At 39.1% G+C, this 23,887-nt stretch overlaps 1 protein-coding gene across 2 annotated transcripts in view; it reads right to left on the bottom strand.

Moving 5' to 3' along the window:
• commd10 (COMM domain containing 10) overlaps positions 1-23,887 on the bottom strand; it is a 106,215-nt gene that overhangs the window by 43,607 nt on the left and 38,721 nt on the right. Inside the window, exon 6 of one of the 2 annotated variants that reach the window (XM_041787956.1) lies at positions 2,639-2,821. The exons of the other annotated variant lie outside the window; for it this stretch is intronic. Coding sequence (XP_041643890.1) covers positions 2,666-2,821 — 156 coding nt within the window. The 3' untranslated portion in view covers positions 2,639-2,665. Of the gene's footprint in view, positions 1-2,638; positions 2,822-23,887 lie in introns of those variants that run through there. 2 annotated transcript variants of the gene reach the window in all.

Genomic DNA, 23,887 nt, shown 5'->3' with positions numbered 1-23,887 from the left:
TATTTGATGACAAACTGAAACCGTGTTTGTTATTTTAGTGGTCAGCCTAGAATGTGTGATGAGTCACATCATCAGAACAAATGGTGAGAAACATGCCAGAAAACCAGATTTATATAAGATCTGTGAAGGGACCAGGCATGGGAACAATTACTTTTCTCTAGTCCTCATGGTTGATGTCTTTATTTAGCTTTTCTTTCACTTCTTGTGCACCGGCTGTCATGCTGTTTAAGGCTACAATATGTAGACTCAGTTAGTGTTGAAGTTGGTGTGTCAGTCATGACCAGGGAGAGTGCTACATGGAATATTTTTTCCATTTAAAAGGTAAGGCTAACACACAGTGCAAGATATGAGGTGTTTCACCTGCATGCCATAGAGTAATAGGCTATTTGTTTTAAATATATTAAGCACAAATTCATATTCAAATAAACCAACCAGTCTAAATCTAAGAAAACATTCCAAAAACACTTCAAATTAAGCATCATGTATTCAAAAAAGCCTCCTCTTTAAAAAAAAAAAAATTGCATTCAACTTAGTTAGGTTTAATGATTTATCAGTGTGGATTGATACATCGATGGGTTCATCCAATATAAAATCAAATAAAAGGTCAAAACAGCAGTCTACTTCCATCTTTAAGCTACGCCTTTATTTTGAAATTCCAACTGCATGTCTACACTTCCTGCCCACTTGTATGTCATCCTGAACTTTTACAGGCCTCCTAACTGGATTTGCAGACTTTGTTGCATTTTCAAAGATATACAATTGCTAAACAAGATAGTTAAAGGATTAAAATTATGAATGTCGAGATTAATCGAGTTAATTCTGATTAAGGTCCACAATTAGTGCGCTAATTGGTTTTAATTGTAATTTTTTTTAATTGTTTTATTGTCCCTTTCAATACACTTTGGATAAGGCATGTCAGCATTTCCCTGCAGCCACAGTGATATAAAATAAACAGACCACTGCTCCTTGATGTCTCATTCTGGTTAAAAAGATTTACACACAGCACAGTGAAGGAGTAAAAAGTCACCTGAACCTTTCTGATGTCCTCTTCTACATTTTTGATCCATAACAGTTCCTTTGTCTGCGGTAATAAAATCTTAAACCAATAAAAGTAGGTCTGTATCTGAACAGGAAGTCAATTACTTCAAGTTTAAGACAGTAGAAACATTTTTAAAAATGACACATAAACAGTGTAAAATACAAAATAGTGGAATTTTGAAATGCCATAAAGGGATGCGATTAATCGCAATTAACTAAAGAAATTCTTAGATCAGTCACAGTTAAATATTTTTATTTTTTGGACAGCTCTAATTAAAACCAATCTTCTCTTACTATTTGTAGCTGTAGTAGTGCAAGTTGTTTCTGATATAGGTGCTGCAGCTAAGCAGAGGCAAAAGTTGCATGCCTCCTTGGATGCACTGTTTGTAGTTATAATACTGTATATAAGCTGCTCAAACTTAAACAGATCAAAGGAGGACAGCAGCTCTGTTCTAATCCTGGTACTGTACAGTGAAACATTTCCTTTGGCTAAAAAGATTGATTTGAATTAAGATGCAGAAACCCTCCTGCATTTAAACCCCTTTTTTTTCTTTAACTATTGTAAATGGGCACATAATGTCATATGATACTGATCACAGGCTACTGAAGTGAACTGAATTGACTTTGTTTCATTAGACTTTGTGATATCAGAAGACCTTTTATGTTGCCCAAAGAATTGATCATATTGTATTGAAAACTGGTGATTTCCCCCCTTTATTAGGTATTCTGAGAGTCGCTAACGTTAGCAGTGACAGTGCCACCAGCCTTCAGTCCTCCTTCAAGGTTAATGTCCACATCCCTGTGCTAAATATGGCCACAGATTGCCAGTACAACCACACAGAGACAACACACATTACCATCTTCCTTTTCTAGATCAAAAACTGCCAAATGTGCTGCTCCTATGTCTTTCACCGAACTTGATTAAATACAGTTAATATAGTGGGAAGCGCAAGTCCATTATACATCAGTGTTTTTCAGTCTTTTGTCTTTGAGGACCCCCTACTTGTATCATAAAAATAGTGAGCCCCCCAAAGACCAACACAGAAAGAAAATGATTCATTGCTGTTAAAGATTAGCCTCAACTTTAAATGTTTTCAATGAAATTCCCAATAAAACAGGCCCATAAAAGTTTGTCACTCCTAAAAGACCTTTTCATGAACCATCCAGTAAGTGTGTTACATTGATTTTAGTTTATATACGCAAATCTAACTTTGACAACCTTGGAGCAGACAAAGCTTCACACCCCCATGAAAGCTTCGGTACCCCCTTAGGGGGCCCAGGCCCCAGGTTGGGACCAGTGTATTACTTATTAGGAGCCAGCTCAAAAAATATTAGTAAATGTGTTGTAAATGTTTAATCATTTATTCAACTAAAGGTGCAAAAGCCCTGGTGGAGTCAAACAACAGGTGGCCAAGCTTCACATCTGCGAGAGCTTGTAGCACATGTGGATGTCATGAAACCAGAGCAGAGGTATCTGCTAATAACAGAATCAGTGAGAGATATGCTCTCATTAACTTTACAGGAGTTCAAGCATCTAACAAGATAATCTATGACAGGTGAAAGTCAGGTCTGTGTGTGGCTTACCGTATTATTACTTTGCAGAAAAGAGAAATCCATAATCTGTGCGTCATCTATTAGTTGTTGATGGGGTACTGAGAGTACTGAAGTGGGTTTTGAAATGTGTGAAAATGCCCATCTCTAGAAGGACCACACAGAAAAACAGATGGATAGATGAAGGAGAAATGCAGGCTGTCTGGTTCATTGTCCATTGTTCCTTCAGGCCCTGCAGGTGTGATTAGCAGATGAGCAATCTGAACCAGCCCATTGTTTTACTCAGTGCCCCAGAAATCCCATGCACAAACACACAAACACTGCACTAACTAATTACATGTTTTGGGATGAAAATAGCACATTGTTTTTAAAGAAGCAATTAAATTTAGTTCTTCAGCATTTGTGTGTCTGCAGAGAATGTGTGCGAGTTAAGGAGGAAGAGGTGGGAGTGCTGTAGCATGACAGAGAAACACGGTTCTGCATATTAAAATCTCCTCGACCCAAATGAGCTGTGGTGAGCAGAAGGCAAACAAGCAAGCCAGCCGGATCAGCCAGGGTCATCTATCTATATCTTACTGACAGGAAAGTTTCCTGGCTGAGCGAATTTGTGGCTAAAATATCTTAATAAAAAGAGACTTTAATTTAAGATAACATTCATTAAATGTGTGAAATAATTAGAGACTCCATAAGGCTTTGAGTAATGTTAGATATGTTCCACATCCCCTTTGGGAAATTTGTCCTCTTCATGTGACCCATCCGAACTAATTAGAAGCAGCAGGCTTTTACAGCACAGCACCCAGTGACCAACTTCACTTCCTCGGTCAAGGGCAACAGCAGGAGTATTCCCAGTATGTTATATTCTAAGTGGAGGGAAGGAGCACACATAGAGGAAAGAAATGCAAATGCAGAAAGAAAAAGATCAATCCCATTAATGTTTAGTGAAAGTGATGCAGAAATGTCTGCAAGACTTTGACACATTTTGTTCCCCAGTTTTCTTCCTTATGCTTCATTGATATTAGGGCTGGGACGATTCACTTTTCTCCCGATTTGATTTTTTACGATTTTTTAGGTGCCGATTCGATTTAAATTGCGATTCTACGATATTGCTGATTTTTGCAATCTTTTGTTAGCTTTTTAAACACCAGTGAAAAAGATGAATGATAATGATGCCTACAGACTATATCAGGAAAAATACACATCACATGTGTATAACCATACATCACAAAATATGTCTAACTAGAGAATACAAAATAGTTATAAAATGGTCAAGTGCAGGATTTCTCAATTTATTCACAACAATTTAGTATCAATTTCACAGAATTTGACACAGACTGAGCTAAATACTGAATATGAAGTGCATAAAGTCTATACATATGTGTGTAGTATATATATGTATAACTTACTATGTAATTTTAAGTTAATATCGAATTTAACAATGTAGAATTGAGCTATTTAAAAAATATATAGTCCTGCATCATCTCGCATTTTACCTATCTTTGTTCAATCTGAAGATGAGGATTTTCCCCATTTGTTGCACTGAATTAAAATGCTACCGTGATTTTTTTTTTTTTTTTTTAAGAAAAGGGGAATAAATTATTATAGAGTGAATGTACTCCAATTCTTTATATTTCATATTTTATCCGTTTTTTATGTCATCACATAATGTGTTTGCGGAGGGAGATTATGGGAGACGAGCTGATCATCACGTCCAGCTTTAAGACTGATGGACTGTGTTTTGCGGAGGGCATGACGTGACAGGCCAGTGTTTCTTTCTTGTGTTGCCGAAGCCGTCATTCTTAACGACACTACACGGGACAGGTCCTTACAAATAATACGACTGTGATTATGGTTGCATGAGTAGAGACCAGCGGTAGCTTCAAAGGGCTTGTTTGTTGACGTTAGCCGTTAGCTGTAGCGCTAACGCGATGATGCCTAACTAGTAGATTCGTTGTGTTGTCTCAGTATTTTACTCTGGCGTGGCATATCTTGCAAACGACTGTCTAACTCCTGTCTAAGTTTGTGCGGTCTTTAATGTTTTGGAAGCCAAAATAAGTCTACACATCCACTATGAATGCGGCAGAAGTTGCTCTGCTGGGTAGGTACAAGCAACCGGCTCACGCAGACCGGAAGTCTCGTGTGATCTCGTTGTCTCAAGAGAGAAGAGGCAAGAGTCAACTGCCAGCTAGCTATGCCTGCTGCCAACTAGCGGTCAGGGGGTGAAATTACACCACAAACTACCGCACCAACAAAGTGAATAATTAGCTAATTAATTAAATATCGATACTGCATTTTAAAATATCGATACAATATCGCGCCAGGAAGTATTGCGATATTTCAGTGTATCGATTTTTTGTCCCACCCCTAGTTCATATCCAGTGTGATCAACAGCCTCCTTCTTCTTCTTTACTGGGTTATTTAACATCTTTCAGATCATGCTCAAACTGGCATTATGAAGCAACAAAGACTTTATATCTTTGAGATTACTTGTCAGACAAAAATGAAAAATAACCATCCTATCCAAAATGAGAAAAGAATTGCTTTGGTGCATTGGAGTGTGTGTCATCTAACTCTGTCAATCTTTGTTTCTGTGGTTTTCTTTATCACAGCTGTAGAAAAAGTGAAATGCCGGATGTTTTACATTGCTTAGAGTCCAGTTGTCATGATATACACTACAGGATGGGATGGAAATCACCTGAAGGATGTATGTTATAAACATCAGCGGGATGCTTGAGTAAAACTTTTCACATTCATATAAGATGGATATGCAGGAAAGCCAATATACCATGGTGAATAGTCTCAGCAGGCAATATCTTGATTTTTAAAATGGGATGTGGCCCAAAGGCAGCTCATAACCCTGCCCCATTACCCTAACATCTATAGCACATGCTGCTTCATTACCCTAAACTAAACTTCACCACACACCCTGCTCCGGCTTATTGCTGTGCCACTATTAGTTATCTTTTTACTGCATATTAAAAAAGTTTCCCTATTTATAAGTTGGAAATTACTGTAATGTAGACTTGTGTGTTTTTGCAAATGCAGTCAGTTTTTTTTCTGACACATATAAAGATTTTTCAATTAAGGATATTTCAGTGATATTACTTTGCCAACACTGCCACAACAGTGTTTACAATGTGTCTTAAGATTTTTTCAATAATAATGTCAAAAAAATTCAGGCAAACTCCTACACAGAGCCTAAGCTGAACAATTGCCACCCTGTCCTGATTTATTCTGTATGTTTGATTTTAAAAAAATCCTTCAACTATTCCTTCTTCTATCACGTCTAATGACTGTATTATAGGTAAGCCTGAACATATTCCATGCCTTTAACATACATTTTGCTGATGCTGGTAATCAATTCAACACTTCTCACTCTGATATATTTTCAACAGTCAGCCACTTCCTCATGTGCCCTCCTCAAGCCCTATCTCTCCTTTAAGCTTGCAGCCCTTTACTTCTTCTGCTGTCAGAGAAGCACTGCAAAATGTAGATTTCAGAAAAGGAAGACCGCACACGTAGTCTCAATGCATAAAGGTGGGGATCAAAATGATCTCAGTAACTACTGGCCCATTTTCAAACTGTCCTGTCTAGTTAAAATGGAATCGAAAGGAATGATTAGTCAATATCCAAATCAAATCACTCCTCTCCAGTCATCCCATATTTACCCTTTACAGATGACAGTCACTTTGATAGACTTCCTTCACAGCCTTCCCCAAATCTCTGTGATACAGTAGAACCAGGATGATTTTTCTCAGCCAATCAGTGGGGATTAGTCAGTGTGGCAGAAAGTGACATCACAGCATCTGACCAATGAGCACTGGTCAAGAGTGTCTCAAACTTCCTATCAAATGCCCCTAACATCCTAACTAACTATGAGAAGTTGGTGAAAATCATAAATTATACAGGTTGGTAATAGTTCTGTCTGCTGGTTTTGTTTGCATTGGATTTCTAGTAATTAGTGACATTAAAGTGAGAAAATGGAAGAACCATATTTGGGCATAAGCACATTTAGGGGTGTAAAATGATGGCTATGTTAAAACATATGGTCAGTTCCTCTAGCAACCATACTAAGGGTTTTTTCTTGAAAAGTAACTCATCATAAGGATAATAGTACTCAACAGTGTAGGTAGATGTTGCCACAGGTTTGTAAAAAAGAAAGAGTGATGCGATGGTAATTTTTACTATTTAATAGAATTTTTCAAGGAATAATTATTAAATTACAGTAAGCGTGATTTTTGGTCAGTTTTATGACCGTATAACAGCTTTGTAATACTTATGTGGTTTGTATCACTTTTTGTTTCACTGTAAGCCTTATTTCTTCTTTAGACATTCTTTTTCTTTGTTCATTTAGACATGTGTGTTTTCCAAGAACTGAAAATTTACGTTTGAACCAACATATACACCTGTATTGTTGGAATCAGCCAAAAAGATATTTGTAAATACCCGCTTATTGGTATTAGCAAAAATCTAATGTTCATCCCTCTGATCATTATCAGTAAAATTGTTATCAACATCAGCATCTTTAGTGCTAAATGAGCAAGTGCAAACTTCTTCTCAAAATGCTGGATCTTAAACTAGATCTTAAACTAAATAGAGCGTGACTGTACAGACCAAATGTGGTTGGGTAACTTATTCTTCTACTGGAGACAAAGTGACTTAGGGCCTTGTTATTATGAGAGTACCAGCAGCCTTTACTGGCAGAATGCAGCGAGCAAGAGGGAGTGTTGAATTGGATGAGGGATTCCAGGTCGGCAGGAGTGTTTTTGTTGCTTTTTCCTAAGCAATAGTTTTTGATGCAAGTTGCAACTAGAAGCCAGCGGAGAGAGATAAACAGCAGAGCAGCATGCTGTTTTGGGGTGGTTGAAGACCAGACATGCTGTTGAGTTCTAGAGCTACAATGCACACAAGGAGACCTATCAATAAGGAGCTGCACTAGTTTCTGTGATATTACAGAGCCTGAACCAGGAGCTGTGTTGCTCTGTCAGGTAGGGTCTGATCCTCCTAATGTAATAGAGGGCAAGTTAGCATGACTGAGCAATCAAGACCAAAGGTTAGCTGGCCATCGGTTATAACATCCAGATTCTGGGCAGACTAAGTGAGCACAAGATTGTTTGATCCAAGCTACACAATGGCCCATGGTTGTATCAGACTTAACCTTACTGTTTCATATATCAATTGCATGGGACATATTTAACGTCCATCTAAGCAACAGTTCATACATGGCGCTTGGGAAGGGGAGAACCTTCAAAAAAAATCTTGGAGGGTGAATGAACAAATGTTCTGTCTGGCACATTCATTGATGGCTAATCAGAGAGACAAAAGATATGACCTAGTAGGCATGCATAGCCCCAGGGAATAAACTACTGAAAGCATACTTGACATGTAGCCATTACTGCTGTTCATTATCAGTGGAGCAAGTTGGTTAATCAAACTCTTTTTAAAGTTGGCCAGGAGAGAAGCAAAAAAGATCTTATCCACAAAGAAAAGCTTCCAGTGTGGTTCTTATCTCTCATTTGACCAATTTTGATAAAACTGCCGCTATAGCTACATCCAAGCTAATTGTTTTCAGGTCTGCAGTACAACTAGACCACAACTATAGCCACCACCTTGCTCTTCACAAATGATGCCGATTGCTCCGGTCTTTATCTGGCTGGGAACAACCATTTCAGATTGAAGCTTTGTAAGATGGTCTAGTGACAGACATGGAGTTTGGCAAATCCATCAGCTTTGAAAAAGTTAGGAGGGACTGGTCAGGATGGCAGTGAGCTCAGAGTTGGACAGGTTCAGCTAAAAGAGGCCTTCCTTCATACATTTTGAAACATCAGCATGGCATGCAAAAATCCATGCCAAGATAGTTGTGTCATCTCAGGGAGAGCTGGGCATCATCTGCATAGCAGTGATGTGAGAAACCATGGGAGTGGATAGACCCAAGCACCAACCCTTAAGGCACTCCTGCAATGTGGTTTTTACACTCCCCCCTCTACAATACTTCAAAAGATCTCCCTGTGAGGAAGGTCATGAACCACTGGAGGGCAGATCCTGAGATACCAGTCAGAGAGAGTGGAGAGGATTTGGTGGTTCACTGTTACAGGCAGCAGCCAGATCCAGCAGCAATAGGACTAGATTCCATTACTGATAGAAGTGCAGCTTCAGAATAGAGGCCCCACCTAAAGCCAGAAGCAGCTGGATCAAATAGGTCATTGTTGTGAAGAAACCCAGAGACTTAAATTTCAGATTGCATCTTTTTAAAATATGTGGTATTAAAAAGTAATACTGAAACTTTTGTCAACCTTACAGTGTCTGTATGGTGTCGTAGGAGTTAAGAGAGACTGTATTAGTAATTTGTTGCTGCACACACTTTGATGTATATGTATGATGGGGCCAAAGCTTCCGAACATGGAGGCAGAAGACGCCTACATAATCAAGTGGGTTCTGACACTTGTACTAGGCTTAGAACAATGAGGATTATATCTCTACACCCACCACCACTGGCATGTTCTGGCCTATCTGACAAGCTGTCATCTTCAGCATTGTTCCCTCTGTACTACTGCATAGTGACAAATAATAGAAACAAAACTGTTTTTGTAGGAGAATAGCACAGATTTCAGGCAAAATGTCAAACTGCAGTACATAATCTCTGCCAGTGGCAATCTCTTCGGCAGCCAAGATGGAGCTGTTTGTAGTGAATCTACTTTTCTGGTGTTACACTTTCAAACATAGAGCTGAACGCCTCAGTGGCACTATCAGAGATCTGAAATGGAAGTCCTTCACCGCTCACATCAAAAACACAATGCTGATGCTATAGCTGAAAAGAAATGCCAACAGCTACCACCCCTCTTAAAACAATAAGTTGTTTGCCACTCAGTCAGTTTCATTTGGCTCTCAACAGCACATTATTCAAACTGAAAACGAATAAAACCTCTGAGCTGTTGAACCGGCACCAAGTCACAGCTGGAGCAGCTTGAAAGCTTTTTTGAAATGTGGGGATGTATTCAGATCACTAGGGGGAAATGAGGGGCTGCAGTTGTCTGTTTTAATGCGCGCATGTGTGTGTAGCACATGATTGTTGTACAACATGAGAGTGCATGTAGGTGTGTGTGCAGCATCATTAGGAGGAAGGTCAGTGTGACACCAGCAACACTGCTTCATAAATAATGTAAAACAACACATGAATTAGACTTTATAATTACACCTCTCCATGGCGCTGCTGGGGCAGTTTGCATGTACACACATGTGTGTATTTTGTGCATGTGTGTTTGTGTTTGTGCGTGCTCTAATTAGCTCCAAGAGAGTGGTTATTAAAGTGTTGTATTAGTTAGAGATGGGATAAAGTAGGCAGCACTGGGCTCAAAATGCTTTGGTTCATTAGAATTTGAGTGTTTAGTGGGCGTGTGTGACCATGTGTGGAAATGAAGGAACCTATTACAGGAATATTGGAAGGATAAAAAAAGAGAGAAAATAAGAGATATGCATGAATACAGGCTCATACTGTATTTGTATGAATGAGCATGAGTGAAGGGCTTATGTTTGTGAAGTGAGTGTTGCACTTGTTGCACGCTGCCACTTCAAATCCAGCGGCTGTGACTTAACGTCAAACAGCACATGGTATTTAGATGCTTCTCTAATGACATTTAGCCCTGACCGAGAGGGACCGCATGTCACTCCAATTAGAGTAAACCCTCCCTCTGTACGGCAAGCTGTTAGACAAACCTCAACCCTCCCGCCTGCAAATTTGGGGATGAATAATTGAAAAGGGCAGAGCTGAGCACCTTGATGAGGTTGGCACATTTGGCTGGCTGAATGGTCAAACTGACACAGCTTGAGGAAAGAGGAGAAAGGCCACTGCTATCTCAGCAGACCGGAGTATAGCTGCTTCAGTGGCTTTGTCTGGAAGTTCAGTCTTATCACGCAACACACTGGGCCGTCACCGGTGCAAATCAGGGGACAATATAAGTTCATGGTGCAGATTAAGGACAAAATGAGGAAGATTATCCTTTATTAGCAGACCAGGAAGGTGACGAGTCTGCATACAGAGGGGAAGTGGATCAGCTGGTCCTCTGGTGCGGTCAGAACCACCTAGAGCTAAACCCGCTCAAAACTGTGAAGATGAATGTGGACTTCAGGGAGAGCACCCATTCAACCCCTCCTCTCACAATCCTCAACACAACAGTCCCTACCGTTGACTCATTCAGGTTGTTTGCTTTGTTTCACTTTTTTAGTGTTTTTTTGTACAAGAGAGCAAAAGTTACCGGAGTCAAATTCCCTGTATGTGCACACATACTTGGCCAATAACGCTGATTCTGATTCTGATTTATTACTCTGTAAAGGCTCATACAAATCATGACTGGTGGACTCAGCCCTTATGTTTTAAAAAGCACCAACAAAATGCTCTCTTTGAGGCCTCTTGGATGCCCTTACAGTGTTCTCTATGGTGCACCTTAAGGCAAAATGGAGCACACACTTCCGATTATGGCTGGGAAATGATCAGAGTTTCAAATTCGATCACGATTTTGGCTTTCAACAGTTATAAAAACAAGATAATTGTAATTACATGATTACTGCGCCGTCGTTTTGTCAACAGGGGTATTCATGTGGTAAATGGTTAAGTGTTTGTTCTTACAATTTGGCTATAAAGTTCTTTTCATTATTATTATATAGCATTATAGCTTACATATTTATGTTTTCCCTTTATTGCCTTTTCAGAGTTTGATAAATATTTGTAATGCAATAGTTAAACTAGAAAAGTACTCGGAGGGCGCAGACCTCCGCCATTAGCCCTATCTCCCAATTGTGAAGAATCCTTTAAAAAAATCCTGGATCCATCCCCATGTGCCCCCCATCACGGCATTCGCTGATTACTCCCTCCCCGGTGGGGTAGAAACATGGTGAGGCAAAGCACTGGCTTCGCTACAGGTGCACTGTCATGGTGGAAGCGCTGCCTGCTAGTGCCAATGGATGCGCTGACAGTCTCACCCATGGTCTCACTGGACGACTGGAAGTCATGGCAGAGGGTGAATATTCCTCTATTCCTCCCAACATTGTGAGTATTCTCGCTACAATATACTGTCTTTCTCTCTGTTACGCTCCGACTCGTCTCCTCGACCGAGCATGCATCTTTCAAACTTTATAAACTCCAAAACTTTTAATAGAAACACACCCAAAATGCTGCTGGGATTGAAGTTATTCATGTCTGCCATCTCCTGGAGTAAAGTGGTAACAGCACAGACCTCCGCCATTAGCCCCATCTCCCAAAAGTACAGAATCCTTTAAAAAATTTCCTGAATCCAGACGGTGATCCGAATCACTCCCAAAATCTAATCAGTTCTTTCTCATGCCATTTCTGACATTTCCTGAAAATTTTATCAAAATCCGTCCTCAACTTTTTCAGTTACGTTGCTAACAAACGAACAAACTAACAAATGAACAAACCCACCCGATCACATAACCTCCTTGGCGGAGGTAAAAATCCACAAGTAATTGTGTTTACTAATTATGACCTCAAAACCAATCAAAATAATCAGAACTATGATTGTTTTCCATAATGGAGCAGCCCTACTTCAGATCCTAAAAAATAAATATGGCTGAGAAAGTGTATCTGCTGCCAGCAGACCAGAAAGCAACGATACTGGATTATTATTATTATTATATATTTCTTCAAACAACAGAAAATCTGAAGCTGAATTTGAGACATGCAATATGCAAGCTATGCAAAAACAAGGTAAAATACTGCAACAACAGCAATTTTAATGAACACATGACAAGACAACAGGCAAATTAGCAGTTAGCCTCAACTCTAGGCTCACCACACCGGGCCAGTTTGTGGCTTCATATCCAGCACTAAATGGTGTGTCTAAAGTTGAAATTTCCTTGAACTACTAAACAGGATCAGAGGATCCTTAGGGTTGTGGGCTTTTGAAGGCAGGGCTTAGTGAAGGGTCAATTGGACCTTAAGTGAAGCCAGAATAGTATTGTATGACAAAACAAGAGCAGAAGGAGACAACAGCAGGAGCCATTTTGAAAGCAAAAAGTTCAATGTTATTTTATTTGCATTATTAATAGGTCAGTGACTATAAATAGATAATTTAAGAGGTAGGATCCTTAAAGCCATGCCTTTGATGATATTCCCAAAAAAAAGAGAAGGGCATCTTTATGATCCAAAATGAAAATGTATCGGGATATATATTGTATCGTGAAACTGTGGAAGATACCCAACCTTAATGGCAGTTAAGGAGGAGTTTTTGTGTTGTTAAAGCAACCACCTTAAATATAAAGTGCTACAGGAAATATTTATTCTGCAAAAGTCAGTAGCATTTTCCTTTTTTAAATATAGCAGCAAATTAAGCTGCTCAAAAAGCCACTGACATCTCCACTGCTCTAGAGGGATAAAAAGAATTAGTAGTATTGACTTAGCCAGCTTAACCTTGTTCCTGTATCAACACATGGACTGTGTCAGAAACATTGATCATTTCCTTATTGATCTCTTATAAACCCTCTATGACAACATTGCATAATGAGAGCATTTCCCTGTTGAAGTTAATGACCTAGATTCACTTAAGTTCTTCCAAATAGTTAAAAATACAATTTATTATTATTATAGAGTATGGTAAAAGACAAAGCAGATTGAATGGCAGAGTATAGTGAATAATTATATCTAAAAAGTAGCACCCCACTACCTCAGAGAAATGTCGCCCATGCTATTTGTAACTGGCTGGGCATCATAAAAGCACAGCTCAATTGTGCATGAGGATATGGGACGGGAAGCATTTCTTTGTTTTCAGCAGCAGACTGAAGGAAAAAACAGTATATCATCCATTCTTGAGTATATTTCTTTTCTTTTTTTTTTTTTTTATTTTCACATGCAGCCACATCCAGGACCACTGGGACATTCACTTAAACGACTTAACTCATCTGATTGAGATCTCATTTACATATTTCCCTGTTTCATTTCAAAAGCTCTCATATAATTCACTTGACAGCTGAATGAAAACATAGCTGCAGAGCCACCGAATAACTAAACTGTTCCCTGCTCTTTCAAGTGCATGTGTGTGTGTTTGAGTGTGTTAGCCATCTCCAAGTGTTGATTGAAGCTGCTGATGACAGAACAGCGGCACCAGGTTCTTTTCAGTTGTGCTCCCAGGGCCCCTGACCCACCTAATTGGTTTCTCAGTGTTTAAAAAAGACCAAAACCATCAAAGACGTGACTGTCAGTCTGACTGCTCTCCCTTTTGGATTCAGCGCTCTCTATTATTTATAACTGACACCAAAATTTTCTGGAATAATCTCCAAAATATACACAAGATGAGACATTTAAACTCACAAACCTCAGTGATCACATTTATGCATTATCTGCAAACAAATGCAGAAAAACTGAGGCAGGCATGTACCTTCCCAGTGAGTAGTCCTATTTAAAGAGAGGCTAGTCATCCAGCTCACCCTGACACAGCAAAGAGAATATATGACCAAAGGAGCTGAGTCTGTGTGAGTGTTTGTGAGGATTTGTGGACGTGTGTTAGAGAAAGGAAAAGAGAGATGGACAGTGTGTTTGTATGCGTATGAGTTTCAGAAACAGAGATTTTTTTTGTGCAAATGTGAGTGCGTTCAAAGCCTTCATATCTCTGCACAGACTGCAGAACTGTTCTGACAGTGCAGAAGTACAAACACTGACACAAGTTCTGTGGGAGTTTTTTTTTTTGCTCCAAACAATACTGAAAAAAGAACCTCATGCTAGTGATCAAAGTTGCAGAATAACCCAAGGAAACGTCACAGCATAATCCAAGCCATTAAAAATAGGCTCATAAATTCTAGTTAAGCTCGCACAAAAATAAATGTCAAACACATAATGGACTCAGAGGCTCAAATGTTAAATATAAATCACGCGAGCGCTTGACATAAAGTCTGAAACAAACAAAAAAACACAGCTCCACAAATAGGCCAAGCTTCAAGAAGTCCTGATGTAGCTAAACAAACAGCCTCCTGCTCAGCCTCTTTTACATCAAGACGTCAGAAGAAACAACAAAACCACAACAAACAAGCACCCTTTCCTACCTTCACCGCTTATATCTGCAGCCATATCTCTTACACTGAGCTTTGTTTTGACCACACACATTCAGCCAACACCACCCGGCTAATCTCTGCCTATCTGCATTACCTCTCTGTCGAGGCTAGCACAGTGGGATCGAGTTAGGCTTTGATACTGGGGGGCCTTGATGCGGCAAAGGTATCTACACCAATCTGAACTTGCCTTTTTCCCCTTCTTTGATGGGTCTCCATCTCTAGCAGACATGCACAACTGGATGCAGCTCAAACCAGGAGAAAACCTGGCTCCATCTCTACACACCCACACATGTTCAGCTGCACTACAAAGATGCATGCACTTTTATACCCGGCCTTGGCTTCCTCTTTAAGGTGCCAATCAAACATTCATCACAACTTGCTTTTGGACTTCCAGCGACAACATCTCTTCTGATATATCCTTTCTTCTTTACAATATTCTGGAAAAAAACACACAATATGAGTTTTGTCAATATCGCAGATTCTCTTTCATTCCCGCTCTCTACTCCTGTGATATCGCTCACAGCGATAAAGCCTGCCTCTATTATTAGCAGTGTAATAGAGGGCTCTGGTTGTGAGGATCTGACAAGGAGATGATAACAAAAGTGCTTACTCCTCTGTTCTCCCCGTGCTCCTCCTATATCATTTAGAAAACAGTCGCAGTGCAGCAGCAGATCGTACCCGACTAATGGCCTCCGAATATTACCACTGCCACAATGAGCAACACTTACCATTACTCAGTGTGTACAGGCATTAAGAAGAACATCATTAAGTTTAAGAATTTATCTGTTGTTCCACTACTCCACCATGGTCTAATAAATATTAGTGATCCAGCACAACGACCAGATGCCAAATAAAGAAGAGAAATTAACAAAGAGTTTCCCAGAGAGGCTCTTAGGACTGACTTTCCTATTATGGACTCACAGCTGCTTCGTCTGAGACTTCATACCTCCTGGTTTTTGGCAGTTTTCTACCAAACATGTATCTGTATTCACAGAAAATGCCCCTGGGTGTTTTTCCAGACGCATTTATCATCTCCCCCACAGATTATTATCTTTGGAGAAGCTCCAGATTTGACACCTGGTGACATCATGAAGTTGAGTCTAAGTTCACTAAGTTCATTTCAGTGGGAGTGTGGTCTTTTTGTTTCCAAATATAGACTGGACTCTGTTTGACAGAGAGTCGAACATGCAGGAACTAAGTGAGAGAAAATTCCTCTTAAAGGAAATATACACCTTATTATAACTTTGGTCCAGTTTCTGCACAGTGCCAGAGACAATAAAAGCATTTTTTAAGCACTGTGCAACTTTATGTCTGGAAGGGCAAAGACAGGGTATAAGCAAGAAGCTGTGGTGATGGAAAGTGAGGCCAATATAGAAGTGCAAAAACCTGTTTTTCCTTGAGTGTCCGGTAGGTTGGCTGTAGACAGTGTGAGGTCACATTTCCTGCACCCTTGAAAAAGGTTAGACACAGGTAGGGGTTCATATTTCGGTTTTAGGGTTGGGATGGGTTCAGTTCATCAGGAAAAAAAAGCAACATAAAATGCTGAATTTGTAATTATAGGATTTCCTTTGTCATGGCTTTTAAACTACAGAAGTACAGCTTACAGCTTGGTCCACTGATTGGTATTCAGATTTACTGTGAGTTGGTAAAGTCTGTAAACATGAGACACAAAAGAGAAAAAGACCACAGAGTATATATATATATATATATATACACTAAACACAGGATGGGATGTTGCAATGAAGCCTGAGCAGAGCACTTTAATACACACTTAAAGATGGATACGTTCACTTCATGATGTTTCCACAGAAATAACTTCAATATTTAACCAAACAGAAATCATATCATTTTAATAGGTTACTCAATTTGAATATCAATGGACTTGACAGTGTTTTTGCTCTTTTCCATGTCAAACCAGACGTGTTTATCTGACATCACTGGACTATTTGTACAGCTATAAACATAATCTATTGTCATTGCCTGCCCGTCACCTGAAATATTATTTAATTGAATGGTTGAAATTCAACTTTAAATTTTCCTTCGATGTCAGAGGATGGAGAGTTGCGTGGGGTTTAGATTATATCATCACTATCTGAATACTTGTTGTAGCTACTGCAAATAGCCCAGTTTCATCTTGTGTCTTTATTAATGTCTTTATTGGCGCCAAACATTTCTATACACGTTCCAGCAGCTGAGGATTTATGCTGACCATGTTGAACATCATCATGATGTGGTTATTAAAATGAATGCAGCTGAAATTACCACTAACTCCCTACTGATTTCTATCAACAGTACAAACTTTCTGCCACTCAGTGCTCTAGGGAGCTCTAGGGAATGAACCCCTGCTGAAAAACTGCAGGAAAATCAACAGTTCTGATGCTTCTCTGTTGTGGTCTACAGGCCAGATGTCTGAGAGTATTCTGGAGATTCAAGTAATGTGATTTATTGAAGGTGGGGCTTGTTGATTGGTCAGTTTGCCCAAAATTAAATGTATTATGTATTTGGCCAATTTTCTCTCTTTATATTTTATTGCCTCTAACTTTCCTTAGATGTCTAGTTTGTCTAGTCCTTCTTCTCTTAATTCATTCTGAGCTTTAAGCCCTGCCTCTACTTTTATTGTTTTACCTCCTTGTGCTTTAAAATCTGTTTTAACTGATTATTAATATTAGCTTACAGTTTCTAACTTTTTAATTGTTGTACACTGATCTAATAGTCATTACTCATTTTGTTTTGTTTTTATCTGTTCTTACTGTTTTGACTTCTATTCTTTTCCATCCATTCCATAAATCTTTTATGCTATTTATCTCTGGTCCTCAGGTCTTCTTTTTTGTAGTTGTGTTCCTGTGTTGCCTGGATTCATCCAGCTTATTCTGGTTTTTTTTTGGTTTTTTTTTGATTCTGTATTTTTTTTTTTATGTTTCTGGATTTTTATAATGTGTCTGCAGGGTTATAATGATGGTGGGGTTACAATACTGGCTGAGTTTTTCATGAGTCCTTCTGTTGTCGGGGTTTTGTCTTTCTTTTTGTGTTTTTATGCTTGTGTTGTGTTGTTTATGATGCTTTGTCCTATTTGTGATTCTGCTCACTGTCAAAGCCTTTTGTAAACCTCTGTTTTTTATAAGGTGCTATACAAATAAAGTTATTATTATTATTATTATTATTATCAGTATTATTATTATTATTATTATTATTATTATACCATTGGTTCTTAGCCTTTTTCCTCTGGACCATTGTACTTGTATCTGATAAGAGCTGAGGCCCCCGGCACGTCAACAGAAATAGTTATGTTTCTATCAGAAATGGTCAGCAATTTTATTTGCTTTTATTGTTAAGTCTGAACAAAATAATGTTTCATTATTATTTGAATTTATATGAGAAAATCATATTTGTATTACCTTAGAACAGATAGAGCCAGTATAATATATACCGTTGTTTTAAGTCTGCTTAAGTAGAGTGTAAGAGCATCTCTGCTTTACCTTCTCACTGTGCATAATACTGTCAACATTGAACAACCACAAAATGTTCCAAAATTTGACTAGATTAACTAAGCACTAGAAAATTTATTCTTTATTTATCTTATAATATTTTTATAGGAACAAGTTTGAAGCAAGTAAGGTGTTGCCACACACTACAGCATTTAAACCTGAACTGTTGGAAATGCCCATTCCTATCTGGGCCTTTATGACCTCTGCCAAGGAGGTTATGTGATCGGCAGGGTTAGTTTGTTAGTTTGTTTGTTAGCAACATAACTCAAAAAGTTATGGATGGATTTTGATGAAATTTTCAGGAAATGTCCGAAATGGCATAAGGAAGAACTGATTAGATTTTGGGAGTGATCTGGATCACCGTCTGGATCCAGGAATCTTTTAAAGGATTTTTCACTATTGGGAGATAGGGCTAATGGCGGAGGTCTGCGCCTTCCGAGTGCTTTTCTAGTAAATAGCTATAACATGTCCTCTTTGTTTCTTGCGTTCCAAAACTGCCTTTTTCAGCTGTTCCCCATCTTGTCTCACATCCATCCACAATGATGCCAAACTCCCCTCTCTCAGCCATGAGCTTATGAACTTATTGAATATGATGTTATCACTTTCCAGCAGACTTTAATTAACTTGTAGAAAACAGGGTTCTCCTTTATAAGATTTATAGCAAGACTCATGTGCGCAGACACCCACACAAGCATCATGAGAGAGAAGAAACAAAGTGAACAATGACCAATTAACATCTCTGCAGACACCTAAACATACCACAAACCTCGACTCAGTTTGAGAAATTATGTGGGAAAACCTCCTGCTGAGGAAGTGTGAGAACTTTCTTGATGAAAAACAGAAGAAAGAAAGAGAGCTCACTGTTTTCCCTACTGGCTGATGTGACAATATGATTATTACACTGCAAGTGTCTGAGCCTGCTCTCAGCTGAGCGTCAATAACAGCAACATGCATTTCTGCATCAGCATGTCTCTGTTTGTGTGTTTTTAATGAATTTGGAGCCGACAACACAGCCGTAAAGGCAACAAAGCCTGAGTAGATTTCCAGAGGTATGTGTATTTGGAGCGCTGTGGGCGACTCTGAAAAGCCTCCAGAACAAAAAAGAACAGTTTCCCAGGATGCACCCTGATGTGAGTGAGTGCCTCCTGTATGTGTATAGATTTCTGTTTCTGCTGTCTTCTTCCGTGTAATAGTTTTGGCTCACTTTACAAACATTTACATCATAATGTATTCCTTTCTGAATGCAGGGGTGTGCACATGTTCTCTATTGTGTCTTGGATTCTCAAGCAGCAAGTCTAAGAAAGTGACATATCTGAGCAGCTTCCTCTATCTATAATTCATAGTGCTGGCTCTAAACAAAGAACAGAGTGTTCAGCTCAGCGTACAGTGGAACGAACACAGCCGCTAAAGCTGCAGACAACATGTAGCTGGAAAGCTAGGACCTGGAGCTAATAAGAGGAATTAGAGACAGTGATAGCAGAAAAGAGCTCAGACACTGACAAGGCAGACAGGATGACAGCCACACGTGGAATAACAACTGTTCTCTTCGTCTCTATTCTCCCCGCCTTGATGGATTTTCTCTGACCCGCATAATCAGGAAGCAGACATGTAAACAGGTGTGAATAGGAGCCAGCGTGCTGTCTACACTGAAACAAAGGCTCTTTGAGCGCTGTCCTACTTTCCTTTTGTTGTGATAGACACCTGTAATCACCCCACACTTCAGTAGGAGGACAATCATGCAATATTTAGAAACTCCAGCTCCGATCATATCTCAGAGGGCAGATGCAAGATTTATACCTGTTGTCTGTGGAGGTTTGTCTTGTCTGCTACACGGGCTGCAGCTTGTCGGATTAGTCATACTCACCTCTCAGCTAAAGAAAGGCCTTTTTTCTTCTACTTCAAACATAAGGTGAGGTGGAAATCAAAGGTGTTTTTCATGTGTAAACAGCACGTCTTCTAAAGCTCTGATGCTGGAGAATACTCAAATGATTCAAACTACACAGAATACTTGAATGATTAGTTGATTTGTTCATCTGAAACATAAAAAAATCAAATATTTTTAAAAGCATTTAATATTCATCTCTGAAGTGAAGGCAACAGACAGCTGCATCTTTAGTAGAGATACCCCGACTGGTCTGGAACCAATCATTATCATCCCATTTTCACGAAAAGACATGATTACTATATCAGAATTAATGCTTGCAGTCTCTGATCTGATGACCTGTAAATATTCCTACTAAGGAAGCACCATGTGTGCGGTAGGGATGAGATTAAAACCAAGTTCTATAAGGACTTCTGCACATTACAAAACCTGAATATCGGTAACATATCAGTTTACTGACACCCAAACTTGGTCTCTTCTGCAAAAAAATTAACCCTATGTTGAAATCTGTGTTGAAACTGACAGAGTGTAATCTAACCAGAGAATGAAACTAGGTGACATAGTGTTGAATTATGAAGTGTTTAACGTTGACCCCCAAAGTCAATTTTTTAGCCCTGGGCCGGTGTGGGTGCTCATGCATGACCACAAGCACAGGTAAGGAATGTGGACATGATGTTTCAATCAATGTGACCATCCCTCTTGACATTTCTATTAAACAACAGTGGCAAAGGTTTCATGTTGGTTCAATGCAGAGTGCATGTATTTGCTTGAATTTGGCAATATTCACTAAGCTGGATATGAACCAAAAAACTCAATGGTCAATGGAAAAAATCTATGACAATCTCGATTTCTTGACTTGATTGGGTATGCACAAGAGGTGGCCATGCTACACTATATGGACAAAACTAGTCAGACACCTGACCATTACACCAGCAGGGACTGTACTGAAATACATGTACATTAATATGGAGTTGCTGCAGTAACTGAGTTAAGTCATGTCAATGTTAGGGATGGGGATCAAAACCCAGGTCCATAAGGACCCAGTTCTGTGTTTTTGAAATACCGGAAATTAATAATGTTTTAGCTTATCAATATTGCTATTGAGTCTCACAGGCTCTGTGACGTAACGTCATTTTAAGATAAGACTGGTGTAAAAACATACATCAGTTCTTCCAAGGGGAACACAAACTAGAAGTGTCATGCATCACATCAAACAAGAATGTACCTTAAACTGTTGGCTTCAGGAAAAAGACGCTGCCTGTGAGTAAGTACTGGCAGTTACAGGCTCATATCCCTCACTTAAGCTGCTTCAGGACAGGTTTCTTCTTCAGCTGCTCAGATAAATGCTGATAAATGCTCCAAAACTTTGATCAAGTCCTGTTTGTTAACAATATTAATCCAGTGTAGAAATCTGCGGTGGAATCGGCAGAATTGAAGTTAATTAGCGGACTTTACGAGCTGAAGAAGGGAAATATGATGCGTTCAGGTAACCTCAGTAAATTAGACAATTGCATATTTATGATGTTTTCAAATACCACATAAAAATGGGAAAATTTAGTTTTTGATGAGAAACTTTAATAAATACAGTTGTGAATATGAAGAATGTGTATATATTTCAGGGATATAAAATAGATGTGACTGACTGAATTATAGCTTTTCTCAAACACTACTCAGCTAAGATCACTCGAGTGGTCCATCCAAATGGGATTATTATCATTTTTCTTGTAACTATTGGTTACTTTACATTGTTGATATATTATTTGGTTATGAGAGCATCCTAGGATGGAAATAAATTAAAATACAAGACCTATAAGAAGTTTTGATGTGATTTTAACTATTCATGGTTGTGTGAAATTAATTAATGCAAAAATAATCGTGATAATCGTAAAATCGCAATTATTTCTCTGACAATAATCACACCAAGAAAATCTGTAATCAGGACATCCCTAGTTCCAGTATGGTACCAACTCCTTGCTGGGTCGAGAGAATTTAGATGGGTTAATGTTGTGGCCTGCATGCTTAAGCCAGTGTCTGAGGGCAGTATTGGAAAGCACAAGCAACTCAGAAGTACAAGAGCAATATAACTGAAAAAAATAAATACGGATGTAAAAACAAACCACTAAACCACTGACCACAGACACCCAGTGTCCATCAAAAATTTTCCAAGGCTGCAGTAGCACAGTATGAGCTGCTTAAGTTTGACTTAAGAAAAAGTCTTACTTTCATTTGAGGTTTTCTAAATGAGGATATTTTTCATTATCTTATTATATTATTCATTATCTTTTAGGTTTTGTTGTTTGGGCCTTGAGGGTGACTGTATGAAATTAAAATTGCATTTTCAATTCTTTCTCACATCTCATTAGTTTATAGGAATAATTGAACAATATTTACATAAATGGCTGACCAAAATAGATCTGTGGATATATTTCTTAGCCTATTTATGTACTATAAAATTATCCCACACTAAACCCCCACATTTTCTTCAGACAGCATCGTCTTCTCTTCATACTGGCTTTATGTGTCAGTTGCTTTTATGTTGTTCCTCTTTATTCTTAGTGTTGAGATGTTGTTGACAGTTCTTCAAGGCCTTCTTTACATCTGCTCCTGTGAACCTCATATTTAAAACCCCCATTAATAGTGGGACATGTTTTTGCTATAATGAAATGCTGCATTGTACTAATAGCAGGTGGCATATGTGATGCCTTAAACACACAAACTGCCATGGGCTTTAGCTATCAATGTGCTCCAATTACCATAAAGGCAAATGAGCCAGACATGTAGGGGGTTGTTTATCGGAATATAAAGACAAAAAAGGAGCATGCAGACGGTGAAAAGAGGTAACGTTGGGGGGAAAAAAGAGAGATGGGCTAAGGACACAGAGACAGTGTGCAGATTGACACAGTGGGAAATAGTGGCTTTTTTTTAAGCGATGGAAAGATCATTTCTGATCTATTCCTATGTCACAGTGAGTCATCCTTTGGAGCAGCCAAAAATAGCTTCTAACCTACCGCATACACAGTATCTTTCTCATCTCATTCATTTTCTCCAACTCTGAAAACTGAGCAGCAATCAGAGGATGTGCAACAAAAAGTTTAGGGAGGAAGGCAGAAGTAGGGAGGTAACAGTGCTGAGGTTGAAATGTGTGTTGGAGCTCAGACGAGGCATAATAATTGCAGCCTGATGCCTGGGTCTGTGCACGTTGTCTCCGAGCCTAGCCCAACCTACCCCATTAACCATATCAGTCCGCCCGGGCACAATTTAAACCTAACATCTTTGATAAGCTAGCTGTTAAATTAAAATTTAAACTTCAAGTCTAAGTTGTCGTAATGGCAGAGACCTGTTCAGATGAAATCAACACAGAAGTACAGACTAAAGGCACAACCTGTTCATTGTGTATTACCATCAGCACAGAGAGGATGCAGAGTGCATGTGCTGACATCACTGTGTACTGAACTCAATGAGCCTTTTGGAGAGCACCAGTCTGTACACACACGAGAACAGTGTGTGTGAACAGTGTGAACTACTCTTCATACACTTCATTGGTAAACTAAGCAATGTTAAAACTACATTAGAGCAGATGAAGTTTTTTTTTCTTTTGCCTTCACCTGTGTGTAATAGCCACACTTCTCACACTCATCCCCAATAGCACTATTTCACCATGTGCTCACTGAGTGGAGCAGGCTGGCAACACCACTGTTTGACAGCTTTTCTCCCCCATTATGCCAAAAACATAAATTTAAAAGGACCAGTGATACAACTGTCAGTGAACAAACCACCTGGAGCATAGTTTTTACTGAAAGGACTTGAGGCTGGGCATCTCAAAATTTGTGTGCTGGGTCTGCATAAGGGAAGACTTTACAAGTAGAAAAAACTCTCA

The sequence above is a fragment of the Cheilinus undulatus genome, linkage group 5 (genome assembly GCF_018320785.1).
Source record: "Cheilinus undulatus linkage group 5, ASM1832078v1, whole genome shotgun sequence".
Lineage (NCBI taxonomy): Eukaryota > Metazoa > Chordata > Actinopteri > Labriformes > Labridae > Cheilinus > Cheilinus undulatus.
The sequence above is the reverse complement of the archived record's forward strand: the minus strand, read 5'-3'. Positions and strand labels throughout refer to the sequence as shown.